The sequence below is a fragment of the Crocodylus porosus genome, unplaced genomic scaffold (genome assembly GCF_001723895.1).
Source record: "Crocodylus porosus isolate Cpor-Errol unplaced genomic scaffold, CroPor_comp1, whole genome shotgun sequence".
In the NCBI taxonomy this organism is placed as follows: Eukaryota; Metazoa; Chordata; order Crocodylia; family Crocodylidae; genus Crocodylus; species Crocodylus porosus.
Window position 1 is genome coordinate 232,355,779 of NW_017728886.1, and position 15,779 is coordinate 232,371,557.

Consider the following 15,779-nt stretch of genomic DNA (forward strand, 5'->3'; position numbering starts at 1 on the left):
GGTTTTGGCAAGGAGAGTAGGGAAGTGGTAACAATATATCTTGGGTGTAAAGTAATTTAGGTCTTACTGCTGAAGTCTTTTGGAAAGATATTCTGACTTTATCATTTTCTGACAGAAAATTTAATTGCTTCAATACTAAGCTGTCATTTTAAGCTACGTGTTGACTGCTGCAGAGGATAGACTAGATGTTCTAATAGACAATGATTCTGTTTCTATTAATAGTTTTAGAAATTGCCGCGGTAGGTAAGGTAACTAAGGTAACACAAAGTAATGCCGAGTGTTCTGCAGTTAGGAAAATCATATCAGTGGTACACTATATCAAAATAAGCATAATGTAACATAGCAAGGTTTGCTCCTTGTACCATTAAATGAAGGATTGAGTGTAGGAGTTTATGGAAATCTTTAATAATTGAGCTCTGACATGGTCTTGTTTTAAGATAAATGGCTAATGAGGCTTGGAAAAAGTACAGGTTGGATTATTTTTGTGACCTAGGGCTTAGTTCAGAAGTTTGCTAAATAGGCTCTAACCAAAAAGAAAATAAAAATCTACTTGATTTATTCAGATGTCATGCAGAACTATAATTCTTTTTTTTAAGGTGACTTGAAGCTAAAATTGTACCTTTCAATTTGCTGTTAAGGTTCTAATCTCTAATCGAACTTCTTAATAAGGCTTTCTTAATCCTGGTTTTTCCTAAAATTGTTTTCTCGCTCTTCATCTATCTCCTGAAGGCAAGGTAGCATAGAACCTCATTCAGTGACAGTTGTGCAGCTTAACAGCCTTCCCTTAGTTCACTTCAGGGCCCACCTAAAAGATGCACTTCACCATGTCCTTGGTTGTACACTCTGTAAAGTTTAAAGTAATTCTAAGAGAGATTACTTGTATATTTTTAGTTTTGAAAAGTCTAAATACATCCAGAGGTTACACAGTGTTCAGATTTTATCCATTGTCAAGTAATTTGGAATAGTTACAGAGGCGCTAGCTAAGCTCCATCCCCTCCCCAAGTGCAATTCTGATCCGCTTCTCCTCCTCCCTGATCTGCTGTACTTTCTGCCCCCTCCCCAGTCTGCCACTGTGCTAAATACAACAGCTGCCTGTGCCACTCTTTGGCACGCATGTCACAGGTTGGCCACCCCTGATGTAGGTTATTGACTGTAATATGCCTATAGGTTTAAAAAAGTAAGAGAGTAGGAATGGCCTGTTGCTGCTCTGTATTAGTACAGCATTTAGGAGTTGAACAAACCAGAACACTTAAGAGTGGAGCAGAGTGTTTGAAGTAGAAGTGTAGAGACTTTTCTTGAGGGGTTGCTTTTAAAAATCGTTCTTTTAATAGCTTGGATCCAAGTATATTTGTATGAAATCAGTAACCCAACAGCTGATAGTTTTAAAGACTTCGTATCTGATGGGATGATCTGAAAAGTCATTCCTAAATTTGGATGGGGGATGTTCAGTTTTTAATCCCTCATTCCATATGCTTGGCAAAAAATTGTGACTGGTCTTCCAGGACTTCAACAGAGATGGAGTTTGTACTCATACAATCAGTAATACTGTAAGAATTCTATATAAAATGGTTGTGTTACAATAATATGTTGTAGAGCAGGGACTCTCCACTCTTTTTATCCTACAGCCCACCTCTCCCAAGCCCATGTACATCACCACAGCTTGCATCCCTTGTGGTCCTTTAACTAGCATGCTAGAGGGATGCCCACATGGTGCTGCATCCCCTTAGCCTAGATCTGTTTTGTGACACTTGAGAAATGTTGCTATAGAACAGTGGCTCTCAACCTTTTTTGTACCAGAACCCATTTATAAACATTGGCCGGTCCTGACCCAATGCCCCTCACTCCTGACCCATTGCCCACAGGCCCCAGCCCCTCCCCCCCTCCCCCAGTGTGTGGGGCAGGAGGTATGTATGGGGTATGGAGGGGCCCCAGACAGCCCCTTGCAGGCTGGAGCTCTGCCAACCTGGCAGGGAAAAGCCAAGGTTCCTTACCTTTTTCTCCTTTAAAGGATTATCCATTTTTAAAGTTTGTTCATGACTTTCACATATTCTTGTGACCCAGTTTTGGGTTGTGACCCACAGGTTGAGAAACAGTGCTATAGAAGACTGGGCGCTAAAGTTCTTTCATATTTGTACAGTTTTTAATGTAGGTTATATAATACGTGCTTGCTTTCATGTGCATGCCTGTAAAGAAATAACATGCATAATCCTATTTATATGTAAGTTCAGTGGCTAGACAGTTTCATATGTTCGTTTGTAAAACCCAACTAGCAAAGTTCTTAAATATTGTTACATTTAGCAAAACCTAGCTGGAATCCAAGATGCATGTAATTAAATTACAGCACACTAAGATTCCTGGAAGTTTGGCAGGTTCAAATTTTGTTAGTAAGAAATTAAACACATAATACTTTTAGGCAGAAGATTGTTCAAATGCTACCAGTGCCGTTCATCTTATGTAAAAATAGTCAAGTTGTATAGGATGCCATGGAATACTTGGTTATTACAAGGAAAAGATTGCTCTCAATCTTGGTTTTCCTTCCTTTGGATGCCTTTCTTAATATGCTTGTGTATGGCATGCAAGACGGTGGCTATTCAGGGTATTGCCTATATAGACTACTAGTCTGTTGTCAAATTGCTCTTATAATGATATTTACTTCTTGGTATACTTGTTTCTAGACTACATACAGTAAACAAAGCCAACTGATTCTCTCCTGAAAGCATGCATTTAATTTTTGCAAATGTTTTATGTCAAAAATTTAATTTGGTTTTATGTTAGAAGATGATTAATCAGCTGGCACTTGGGTTTTTTCCCCACATAATATACAAGACCAGTAGCTGGCAACATTTTAAGGCTGTGGGCTGGATCTCATTTGTGTCAGGGTGGGCACTAGGACCCAGCCACTACTACTGCTTTTCCCTGTGATGGCATGGGGAAATTTCCTGCCACTTGAATCCCTTTGTCTACAGGCTAGATCTAATGGCTCCATGGGTTGTAGGTTGCCAGCCCCTTTCCAGAGAACAGTTGGCCTTCAACTCGCTTGCTGTACTTATGATTATAACTTAAGCTTTTCTTCATCTGACTTTTTCCAGATTTAATCTGACTCTAATTTTTGTTACATATATAGCCTAATGGACGGTCTCTCCTTGAAGTGTCTGAGGATGAAATAACTCAGAGTGCTCGTAAAGAGAATCTGAAGCAGCCACTGGATGCAGAAAAGAAGAATGAGAAGGTCAGTTCCTGATTTGAAACCGCAGTAAATTTTATTTTTTCATATTTCTACGTTTGCAATACCTGAAGACCCTAACCAGGATTGTATATAAGCAGGCAGAAGGTTCTCCATGCTATAGAGGTCTGATTCAATTTACTTTAAAAAAAAAATCCAGCTGTCGGTTAGAGATATCTAAAATACTCAGAACCCACTTGATTTATGGAATATTTGCACTTTTTATGAAATTTTAAAATGGTGAACAATTGCTTCTCTACATAAAAATGTAATATATCTGCAGCAATTTTCATTTTTGTACATGGCTTCCATACATCCTGGGGCAGTGATGTTAAAGATAAGGCCCACAAGCCCGTTATGGCCCATGGAGCTACGTAATTTGGCCCCCTTGGTGTTGTCTGTTGGTCTCGATGTGACCCGCAGGAAGTGTGTCAGGTGTACCAGTTGGCCCTGCCTGCAGTGCCTGTTTCCACTTGCATCCCAGAGTGGCTGCCATGTGTAGCACAGCTGCATGAGGCTCTGGGCCATGCATTGGCCAGATGAGTTTGACACCCCTACCCTGCAGCTTGAATGGGAGTCAGGGGCTTAAGGCTTACAAGATCTGGCCTTTAGATGGTCTTTTTATCCTTAATTTCTGAAGACACATGCATCGTTTTGAAGTCTAATATTGGCAAATAAAGAATATATAACTTTCAACTTGTTATGCAATTAATTACATGAATATTTTACTACTGACTTAACCAAATGTAAATTTGGTTCTTTTAAAGAATTGATGTGTATTTTTTAATATAATGCTTTGTTGCATTTAAAATTGTTCCTACAATGGAATAGGGAGTACTGTTTTCTTTCTTCCAGTTTTAAAGAGTCTTGTATAGTCACCAAACAAATGGTCAGTTCACCAACCCACGTGCACAATCTTGTTGGTGAACTGACCATTTGTTTGGTGACTGTACAAGACTTTAAAACTGGAAGAAAGAAAATAGTACTCCCTATTCTATTGTAGGAACAACAATTTTAAATAGGCATATGGTCAAAACAGGTTTCTGTCTTGGTTCTTTTTGGTCCAGACTGCACCAAATTTCCCGTGGGGTTGTACAACTTAAAATATATGTAAATATCTCCTGGCTTCACTTCTCATGTCAAATAGACTGACATAATGTTCTGATTTATAGAAGATTGGAAAATATTGGTTCTGGCTACAAGTACATTTTTGCTTTTAAGGGTTTTTTTTTTTCTTTGCTATCAGTCTAATTAAACTGAAACTGTTTAGAATGCAAATTCATGGTATATATTAAAAATATTTTGTAAATAGGATAAAAGACCATTGTATATCTTTGCCAATTCCTAACTGTTCATGTTTTTCTGGTTTGAGTCTTTAAGTTAGTGAAAATTACTGTAGCAGTAAATTCTGTAGTAATATGTTGCATAATAAGAAATGTTCTATTAAGGATTCTAAAAGATGCCGAAGACCTTTGTGTTTAAAGACATTTGGTATGAAATAGTTATTTTTTTTTATCTCTCTCGTTCCTTTTTTCCCACAAAATCTATCAGTCTGACTTTGCCCTGCCATGAACAGAGCACAATGGAGCACTTACTCCTAACCTGTGGTAGGCAACCCCTGGCCTGGTGTGGCACACAGTTATTTTGCTTAGCACTCAGGACTGAGGCTGCACTGCCACAACAAGGATCAGCCCCTTCGTGGCTCCCCTAGTATGCCAGCATCTTACACAAGTTGAGGTTGCAGGTGTTTTTGGCATTCTGCCCAGAAATATTGCCAACCTCTGATCTAACCAGTTAGCAAAACTACATAGTCAACCCTGATACAGTGATAGTCACATCCTAACCTGCCAACTTGGTGCTGCTGCAAAGGTTGTTAAAATAACACTTGAGATTCAAGTAAGAGGGCCATGCCCCCTACTACAGAAGACCGCTCCCCCGCCCCCCATACCAAACTGACCATGGTGTAAAATTTCTTCTTGACCCCAAATAGGGTGATTGGTGTGAACCTGAGCTGGGGGGTGGGGAAGCCAGGAGCCTCAGCTTTACTCCTAGCAGGAGCACTGGGACACCACAGTCAAAATCCCCAGCCTTGGCTGCAGCCAATATCCAGTGGTTCTGAGGAAGATTTTTTTGTGGGGGGGAAACCCTAACACATACAGAAGCAAGAGAGGAAAAAATTCTTTCCTGGCCCCATGTGGCAACCAGAAAAGCACACCCATGTGGGAAATGCCCATAGTAGAACATAGGCACAGCTACTTCAAGATCTTCCCTGACCAGTGCCTGTCCAACCTTCTTGAACACCTCCAGTGATAGAGATGCCACAACTTCCCTAGGCAGTCTGTTTCACTGTTCTCACAGTAAAGAAGCTTTTCCTGATATCCCAATTAAAACCTACTTTGCAACTTCAAGCCATTGGTCTGCATCCTGCTTTCCACAGTAAGAGAAAAAGGTGTTTTTCCTCATCTTCATAGCAGCCCTACAGATATTGGAAGATGGCTATCGCATCTTAAGTGCCTTTCCAGCCAACTGAATATACCTAGCTCCTCAGTCTCTCCTTTTATGACTCAACTTCCAAGCCCTTTATCAGTTTTGTCACCTGCCTCTAGATCCTTTGTAGCCTCTCCATGTTCTTGTTAAATGTGGAGCCCAAAACTGTGCACAATACTGTAGATGAGGTCTAACCTGCAACAAATGAAGAAGCACTGTCACTTCCCATGCCTTTCACCTGCTGCATCCCAAAACTGTATTTGCCTTTTGTGCCATTGCATCGTGCAGCACAAAAGACAAATACAGTATTCAATATGTGATCTACGAAGACACCCAGATCCTTCTCCAGTGTGCTGCTATCCAGCCAGGTATTGCACATTTTTGATTGGTTTTCCTGAGGTGTAGCACCTTGCATTTATCAACATTGAACTTAATCTAATTAGTTCCAGCCCAGCTTTCCAGTGTATTGAGATCCTTCTGAATTGTGCTCTCTCTTCCAACATGTTCACAATCCTTTCCAGTTTTTTTTCATTTTCAGACTTACTCAAGAAGCTTTCTATGCCAGTGTCCAAATCATTAATAAATATGTTGAACAGCACTGGTTCCAGGATGAATTCCTGTGGGTCTGTGCACAAATTATTAAAAGGAAAGTATAGCTAGAGAGTGTAGAGTTCAGGTATGTGCTGGTACTTTTCAGAACCCTGGACTCTCTTTAAGCTTTTGTGTAGATAATTAGGTAGACAGCCATGTTTGTCACCTGGAGAAATCACCCTCTTTTCATACATGGCATGTACCATTAATAGCTTGTATCTACTGAGTAAAATATTGAAAGCCTTGTCAGAGTGATGTTTCTTTGTGGTTTAGGACAGCAAGTAGCTGTCTTGGAATTAAGTGGTTATTTCATATATAAAAACTGCATGTAAACTGAAAGCTGAGACTTCTGCACCTCAGAATGTATTGTTTTTGCAAAATTTTTATATCTTGTGTGTGGGTAGGAGGATAGGTCTGGGGGTTTTTTCACTTTTATCTGTGGAGAGGCCAGTGCATCTGACAGACTTTAGGCTTTTGGTATGTCTGCCAAGTTCTTGACATTTTGTGCAGCTGGTGGCAGAACCAAGATTGGCAGCCGTATGTGCTGCAGAAGGTGATCACTTAAAATGAATAGAGAGCCCTTTGTGAAAGAGCTGACTTCTGTTTTGTATATTCATCTTGTATGTCCTGGCTGTTTTTCAGTTAGTGATGTCATTATGATAGTAACTATTGCAAACACAGACAGTTTGGCAGGTGGTAAGGAAGACCATTGAATCCTGGTAAAGGGTGATAGTAAAGCAAACTTATAATTTTTGAAGTATTGATTTTTCATAATCCTTGTTTTTGGCAGCAGATAATCCCTTTTTTCAAGGCTTTATTGAATGATAAATATTAGTGTCCAGGACTTCTTCAATAATGTTAAAAAAACAAAAAAGGATACTGTCTCTATGCAAGTTATATATATGTGTGTATATTTAGGCCTTAGTTTGCTATTTATATTTGTCATTTGACAGACTTCATTCAGTAATTTGTAGATTACCTTTAGTATATTCCTTCTTTGCTTTTGATAATGTATAGAAACTGAAAGGTTTGGGCATGCAGAAGGATAACAGAGAAGTACAATAGGTTTTGTTCTGAATTGGTTTTGGTTCTTGGCCTTCCTCTCTCCCCTCTTCCCTCCCCCACTTGTCCATTACATCTCCCAAGTTCTTTTTAGTCATTGCGTTCCCAGATGTTGTCCCCCAGTAAGTGTGGCCTGTGTTTTTCATTGCAAGATGTACACCATACTGTATTCATTCTTTTCTTTAAGGATTTAGTTTTACCAGTCAGTTCACATAGCTGTGAGGCCTGTCCTTGTAATTAATTTCAAACATAGATTAAACTGTCATTTCCAGTCTATAAATATCTAATTCTTAAACTTTTGCTGACATACATTTTGTAAGTTTCAGGTTAGAATTATTTGATTTCTTTGAAATGAAACTGAGTTCTTGTGTTGGTTTTTTTCCTAGTCCAAGAAGAAAAAGAAATCAAAGGGAGATTCTAAAACAGTTCAGGACCTGTTGCGTGTAGATGGAAAGGAAGTCGATGAAGGTACCAAGAGCAAAAAAATGCAGTTTGAACTATATGTTGGTCTGTGTGCTATTTATGACTTACATATTTGGGTAAAAATGTAGCTACTTTCTTACTAAATCTACTGTGTCTCTATGGGTATTTTCTAGCAAATTAAGTATTTAAAGATAAAGCTATTGCATGTTGTATATGAAAATCAAGGATGTCTGAGAGAGAAATTTAAGATGAGAGCTTTACAGCTGTGGTACTGCAGTTTGATCTGGGAATGTTTAAATAGGGCATTTTTTGAAAAATATAACTTGATATATTTTAGTAGTTTAGCCTTTATCTTATCCTCCCTGAAGTGTTGTGACTTGTATAGGGTGCAAGATTGTTTAAAAAAAGAAAAAAAAAAAAGACATCCTGCTACGGTTATCATGTGCAGAAAAGGACATGTTAAAATCCGAATTGCACCATTTACCTACTACTTGCAAAGTTTAGTTCTATGCTGCTCTTCTCACCTTTTTCTCGCCTATTGGTTTTGAGTCTACCAAATCTGTAGCCTATAAGCAAATTCAACTAGAACTCAGATTTAATCTTAATTAGTTTAGGTCCAGATTTATGGGAGGGTGGCATATAAACGATTAATATTTAGCACTTCTTTACTGTATCTTGCTATCTAATGATGCTTTTACTTATGGCACTGTTTATAGGAGCCTGGGAAACTAAAATCAGTAACAGAGAGAAACGGCAGCAGCGTAAACGCGATAAAGTATTGACCGACACTGGTTCAGTAGAATCAAATCTCCCTGGGTTGGATGCAGTTACCATATCCCCTGAACAGCTAATACCTACACCATCTCTTCCAGTTGGTCTAAGAAAAAATAAAGGTATGAGAATGAAAATGGGAAGAGGGAAGAAAAACTGAAAACCAAGCAGTGTTTTAGAAATGCAAAAGTTAAGAACTACTTTTAGAAATAGGTGAAAAACAAGACTTATTGTGGGTGATATCTTTTATCATAATGGCATCAGCATCACTTCAGTTCTCGCAAGTGAAATATGAAGGCATTTGGAATTGATCCTTACCAATGACGGACCTTGGCGAGCAATTGGAGCAAGTAGTGTTACCGTCTCCACCAGGGCATTAAAGTCCACAACAGGAATTGGCTTCAACAGCTTGAAGAGAAAAGTCTGCATGAAGCAAGCAGCTCCCAAACCACCCAATCATGATGCTTACACTTGCAACCATTGCCACAGATCATGTAAATCTTGATTTGGACTATTCGGTCACATGAGACACTGCAAGCCATCTACACAATAGGCTGCAATATCCACAGTCTCTTGCAGACAAAAGGATGCCAATCATATTTGGGAGCCAAAATCCTTAGTGTTGTTAAACAATTGTTTCCCAAAAGGTACATGGCCTATTATAAGATCCCTGTTGTTGGGTCAATGTTTTTAGGCAGAGAGCAGATGAGAATGTTTACAGTTCAGTACCTCTGGTACTAACTTGTGTGTGGTACCTAGCCTGAATGTCCTGCCCCCTCTGTTTTCTGACTCCACCTGTGGAAGTTTCTTCACTTCTCTATGTAGTAATTTCACATCTGTATTAAAGTAAAAACAAAACCTTTTTTGCTCCTAGTGCTACATCATTTCTTTTTCAGCTAGCACTGTTAGCTCAAGAAGAGGGGAAAAACTCATTGCCTTATTCACTGCTAGATGAATAACTTCTCTAAGTAGACACTGTGATACCTCAAGATGCCAGCTTGCTTCTAAGCTACTCTGCCTTAGCTGGGAACCAATCATGTGGCTAATTAGGCAGAAGAATTTGTTGAGTGATTTGATAAAGTAGGAGAAAGCTTCAGCTTAGCTTTTCTTAGGTGCTGTGCTGTAGCAAATTCATATTCAGACTTTGACACCTTGGTGCCTTGAATCACTGCTGGCTTCCATCCTGACTGACTATACCATCATTGCCCTTGACTATTGAGTCAGTCATTCTGTTTGTCTCTGTAGGGATGTGGGAAAGAAAGCAACCAAACATTTCAAGAAAAGTCAAGCTGTTAGCTGGGTTATGTACTTAACTGCCATTCATGACCACGTGCCCTATGTTGGTTCAGACCTAGACATCCTATATTGCGCCACACTATTTCAGATGTTGCCCTAATCCAGGTTAATTTCAAAGGCGTACAGGTGTATTGGTATTTAAAATCTATGTAAAATAAAAAGAAATACCTAGTTTTAATTTTGCTTCTACAACTTAAGATATTTATATGCTTTGCATATTGTTAAAAGGATAATCCTTTGAAATATATTGCAGACAAAGATGTTTTTATATCAGCAGTGAATAGTGACACATACAATAGTTTGTAAAGGGTTTCTCTCCTTGAATTAGGTGATACACTTCTGAATGTTCAAGTTAGCAGCTGTAAACCTGCGAGAGGAGATTCAGCAATTCAACAAGGTAAGAGTTAGACTGCTTGGCATCCTAACTTATTAATTAATTCTGTAACAAAACAGAATTCTATGTTGTCAGAATGTAGGATTCTGAGCTGTACCTTTTGTTTTCAGTGCGTGTTAGGGCTTGGCGTCTTCTCAGAAAGAAGATATTCACCCAAGAAAACTAGAAACTTTAGTTTGGCATTGTCAGGCCTAGACAATTACTTCTTAAGCCTTGTGGTATAACTGACCTAAATTTATGAAAAGTAGTAATTTAGCTAATGGGTGTATGTTGAGTTATTAGAAGTGTCATGGCCAACAGAAGTCTCAGTCATTGCTTCACGTTGCTTAAAAGCAGTGTTCCTGTGCAACATTGCTTAAGAAAAAGAAAATGCATGAGAAGGATAATGGAATATGATGATAAAAGTAAGATGATCATATTGTGCTTTAGGAGTCTAGCTTTTAGGGATCAAAAAGCATTTTTTCCCCACAGCATATAATTTTGCTGCTTCGGGGTTTTTTTGTGCTTTTTTCTGAATCATTATGTTCTCCAGCTGGCTATAAGATACTGAATAGGCATAATAGGGGCCAGTGCTCTAAAGTGATATAGTCCTTATCGGTGCCTGGTTGGTTCAGGCTGATACTGATTCTCAACTCCAAAGCTAATCAGAATTCTTTCATAAGTCATATTGGTGAGGACCTTGGGAGCCAGGGGAATAATGAGAAGAATATTAATCTCCCTCTGTGGCATGGAGCATGAATTGCATCCTGGAATCTTCTGAAGATATCTCACCTATTGGTTCTATGCCGTGTGTGGAACCTGGCATTGGTACTAGTTGACTAAAACAGCCTTAATTTGATGTCAGATGAAAGTATTTAGTCATTTCCAGTAGGAAGGAAGTGAAGAAAGCATACAGTAAAGATGAAAGTAGATAAGACAGCCCTTACAACCCTGAGGAGAGCTGGTGAAGGAAAAACAAAACTTGTTCTTTATCAATGGTCATAGGAAGGAGAATTTTGGAATTTTTTGTCACCTTCCCAAGAATGTAATAAAGTGAGAGATCTAGACGTGTACATTTTTTTACATAAGTGGTTCTGTAAATCTTACTCAAAACAATTCATTTTTCCACCACTGGCTTAAAAAAACCTTTAAAAAGGGTTATAGGAGGTAATGGAAATTGTCTTGCAATAGATGATTCTTGCATTAACAGCTCATCTAACAGGTGGTGATACCTCTCATTTTCTTGCTACTAACTGAATAACAAACATATGAAAATTGTGTTTAAGCACTTCATCCAGTTACTTTATTTGTGATGTTTTAAGCTTCTTCAGGATTGAGTGAAAGCCCTACTGTAAATGGAGGAAGCTGGAATGAGAAGTCTGTAAAAATCTCCCAGATCAGTGCAGGTGACGAGAAATGGGCATCTGTTTCATCAGCTACAACTGGGAAGAGGAAGACTGAGACATCTGCGTGGGGTCAGGATTCTGGAGATGCTAATGGAAATGGAAAGGATTGGGGTGCGTCCCTAGTGGGCAGGACCTGGAGAGAGCGTCCTTTGTTCCACGGCATTAGTAAGTTGCTCTATGAGAATGTTCTTGGGTCTCTTGAATGTAAAAATGTAACCACGCTTGGCTGTGAGCCTTTTAAGTAGTTTCAGTGCATTTAAACTATTAGAAATTCAAGGCATCTTTTGTTTGATAATAAAGAAAACTATTTTTATTGCCTTAATGAAAAGTTGTGGAAAGAAGTATTTAAGTGTGGCTCGTCTGAGGTGTTTGAGGCTTGAGGTAAGACATTTTCTGTGAAAGAAACTAACTTACGCTTCTTAAAAGCCTTTCCCTGTCAATATTAATCTAGAAAATAGTTTTCTACTGAATTTTTTCTCTTTATTTCAATTTTTTTATACACACACATATTATAATGTGTATGTTAGTATGGTGGTTTTGCTTTAGTTTCTTGTTGGTGTTCAACAGCAGCCAGTCCATTATTCGCAAATCTACAACATTTGAGAGGTGTAAAAGTGGCCCTTGCAAATCTGGCTCAATTCTGCCAACTGTAACTGAGGGGGGTGCAAATTTTAGAGCCTCTCTGCACTGGCTGTCCCTTTGAAACACTCAATGGGTGAAAAAACACTGTAGGTCAGTGGTCACCAACTGGCTGATCCCGATTAACCAGTCGATCAGGGAGCCCCTGACAGTCCATCTCTGACGCAGATAAACTGTGTCAGAGGCTCCGCAACTGGGAGCAGCAGGATGTATGAGCGGCCAGCCAGGGCCCCCCTCACCCCTGCCCTCACTCCCTCCCTCATGGTGGGGGCTTTGATCTGTGTCCCCCCCCCACACACACACGCACACTGACCGGCTGGGGGGGGCAGTAGATCCTGGATTGCCCTTTTACTTCAAAAAGTGATCTTTACCTTAAAAAGGTTGGAGACCACTGCTCTAGGTAATGATAGGCTGTATATAGTTGGAATTTCTTTACTGATTCTCTTTTTACATCTCTAGGTAACTAGCCAGTGGCCTGCAACATTGCAATATGGAAAAATGAAAGTTTTTATTATACTTTTTCTTCTAGCTGCCTGGAATGTGGATGGAAGGATCAATACCTCTGAACAAAATTCTGCTTCTTTCAGTTCCTTGGGACTAGCTCCTGCAGTTTCTGGTATGTTTAACTTCCCAAATTTAGGGGAAAAAACTTTAAAAAAGGAATTTGAACTAGACATACTTTTGCAATGCAGCAGTGTTCTATATACAAATTGTAGCTATCAAGACTAAGTTGTGGAAAATAATTTCTCAATCATTTTGTCAGCTTGCAGTTAGTTTTGATATAGTAAACATTCTGGCTATATCCACACAAGCACGGATGTCTGGTTCCCCGGGAACAAGAAGCGGCAGTGCACCTTGCACCACTGCTATTTGTCCTGGGGAAAGCCTGTGCCACACGTGCTTTGGCGTGCAGCAGATTACCCCAGATGAGGTAGGGGAGTGCAGGGCCAGCACTAAGGGCCTCCCAGGGCTGCAGCAGGAGCAATTCTGCCACACGGACCCTGGCCAGCACCCTCTGAGTCCAAGTTACCTTTTCAGATGGATAAAAAAGGTAAATAAGAGGTGGTAAATTTGTCTTTTTCAGTCCTCCTTTTCTTCTTGGTATTCAGGAAAAGTGACCTTCATGGGGAAGAACATTCAGTCATTTCTTTATCTCAGGCTGCACATATGAGGCTTGCTGTCCAGGGAAGGATAGTCACTCTTTAAATTTTTGGCACCTGACCAAGGAACATTAAAATACAATTGCCTAAAAATGCTATATATGAAAAATTCCAAATGCTGTGTCTTTAGTTTTTTGAGTGAGCCTGGGAAAGTATTAAAACCATTGAAACTTTAACCCTAAATAAAATGAGGTTAAAATTGCAGCGATTTAGCTAACTTGTATGTTTGCAGGAACATGCAGATACAAGTTACTGTTACAGCATAACAGCTGATGTGTGTTCCCAGGTGATAGACAGGATTCCTGTACCAATAAACCCCTTGGAAACATGGGTCTTGGTCTTCTTTCTTTTTACCCCACACTTTTATTTGTATTTTTAAATGAGAGAACTCAGCAACACAATACCAAAGTTTAAAAAAAAGTTTCATGTTTTTATGTATAAAAAAAAATGCATGATTTCTTGCCCTTTAGGATCCAGCAGTGAACCAGTTTCTCAGCCTGGTACTTCTGACTTCCAGTGGGATTTAAGCCACAGCCAACCCCCTATTGATGATGAATGGTCCGGGTTAAGTATGTTCCTAATTTTTTTTTGAGAGTGGGGAGGGGTAACTTTTTTTTTTATAGTTACTCAGCATAGCTGTGGATTAGCTTGTTTTCTGGTTTTATGTGATCATTTTTGCTTTAGATATCTAATTTTTTTAAGTTCTGGGACATTTGTATACCTAAAGGTGATGTTTGATACTAGAAAATAATATGTCTAGAACTCTTACTTTAAAGAATTATATAATATATTTTTTTAGGATTTTTAAAGATAACTACTGATGGGAATTTACCTAGTTCAGATATGGTATTTAAGGGGGAAAATAATAAAGCCCCTGCCCATCTACAAATGTCCAATTTCACGTGGCTTTTGGTAGAAAGTCTTGCTCACTCCTATAATCTGAATAGTTTTTAATTTACGGAGCATTTATATTCCAGTATATGAAATGTATGACAAGCCTTTCTATTCCAATTGTTTGTATTCATACCACACTGCAAACTTTAAGTATAGGAAGACATTTGTAGTCAGCCTAGTTTGTTAAATGCCTAACATAGTGATTGTGAGACATGTTTAAACGCTAGGAGTGCACCAGTAAAATTTTCTAGGCCCCTGCCAATAAGTGATGATTGACCAGCCAGCTTGCTGCAAGGGCAACATTGGACCCCTGCTAAACCAGATGGGACAACTGACAACAGACGCCCAGGAAAACGCCAAGCTATTAAATGGGTACTTTGTGCCAGTCTTTCATCAGTCCCACAGGACACCCATGCCCATTACAGGGCAGGGAGGCCCGGGTGAGGGAAATTCCCTGCCCTCCATCAATGCTGACCTTGTGAAGGAACACCCTGAGAGGCTGGACACCATCAAGTCAGCTGGCCCTTACAATCTACACCCCAGGGTACTCAAGGAGCTGGCTAGTATCATAGCCCAGCCCCTGGCATGGATCTTCGAGAACTCCTGGCACTCTGGTGAAGTTCCTGAAGATTGGAAGATGGCCAGTGTGGTGCCTATCTTCAAGAAAGGGAGGAAAGTGGATCTGGCAAACTACAGGCCCATCAGCCTGACCTCTGTCCTGGGCAAAGTCTTGGAAAAGATTATCAGAGAGACCATCCTTAACAGACTAGCTGAAGGCAATATCCTGAGGGATACCCAGCATGGGTTTGTTGTGGGTAGGTCTTCCTTGAGACCAATATCAATTCCTTCTATGATCAGGTAACCTGTCGCTTGGACAAGGGAAAGGAGATTGGTGTCATATATCTTGACTTCAAAAAAAGCCTTTGATCTGGTATCCCATGATCACCTCTTGGTGAAACTGGCCAACTGCAGTCTTGGGTCTACCACGATCTGCTGGCTGGGGAATTGGCCCCGTGGTTGGACCTGAAAGGTGGTGGTTGATGGAAGTCAGTCTTCATGGTGCCCTCAAGGCTCTGTCGTTGGACCCACATTATTCAACATCTTCATTAATGATGTGGATGTTGGAGTCAGAAGCAGACTGGCCAAGTTTTTCGATGACACCGAACTTTGGGGCAAAGCATCCACACCCGAGGACAGGAGGGCAATCCAGGCTGACCTTGATAGGCTCAGCAAATGCGCAGATGAGAACCTGATGGTGTTTAACACTGAAAAATGCAAGGTTCTCCACCTTGGGAAGAAAAACCTGCAGTATGCTTATAGCCTTGGCAGCGCTACATTGGATAACACTACGAATTAAAAGGACTTGGGGTTGTCATTGACCGCAAGATGAACATGAGCCTTCAATGTGATGCTGCAGCTAGTAAAACGAGCAAAACACTGGCTTGCATCCATAG

General features: G+C 39.9%; 1 protein-coding gene across 2 annotated transcripts in view; it reads left to right on the forward strand.

The window, feature by feature from the left end:
* Positions 1-15,779, forward strand: part of MTDH (metadherin) — a 33,876-nt gene that overhangs the window by 7,609 nt on the left and 10,488 nt on the right. Inside the window, exons 2-8 of one of the 2 annotated variants that reach the window (XM_019550933.1) lie at positions 3,125-3,229; positions 7,750-7,831; positions 8,503-8,679; positions 10,182-10,250; positions 11,558-11,797; positions 12,801-12,887; positions 13,902-14,000. In XM_019550933.1, coding sequence (XP_019406478.1) covers positions 3,125-3,229; positions 7,750-7,831; positions 8,503-8,679; positions 10,182-10,250; positions 11,558-11,797; positions 12,801-12,887; positions 13,902-14,000 — 859 coding nt within the window. Of the gene's footprint in view, positions 1-3,124; positions 3,230-7,749; positions 7,832-8,502; positions 8,680-10,181; positions 10,251-11,548; positions 11,798-12,800; positions 12,888-13,901; positions 14,001-15,779 lie in introns of both variants that reach the window. The other variant, XM_019550926.1, reaches the window with a different exon arrangement.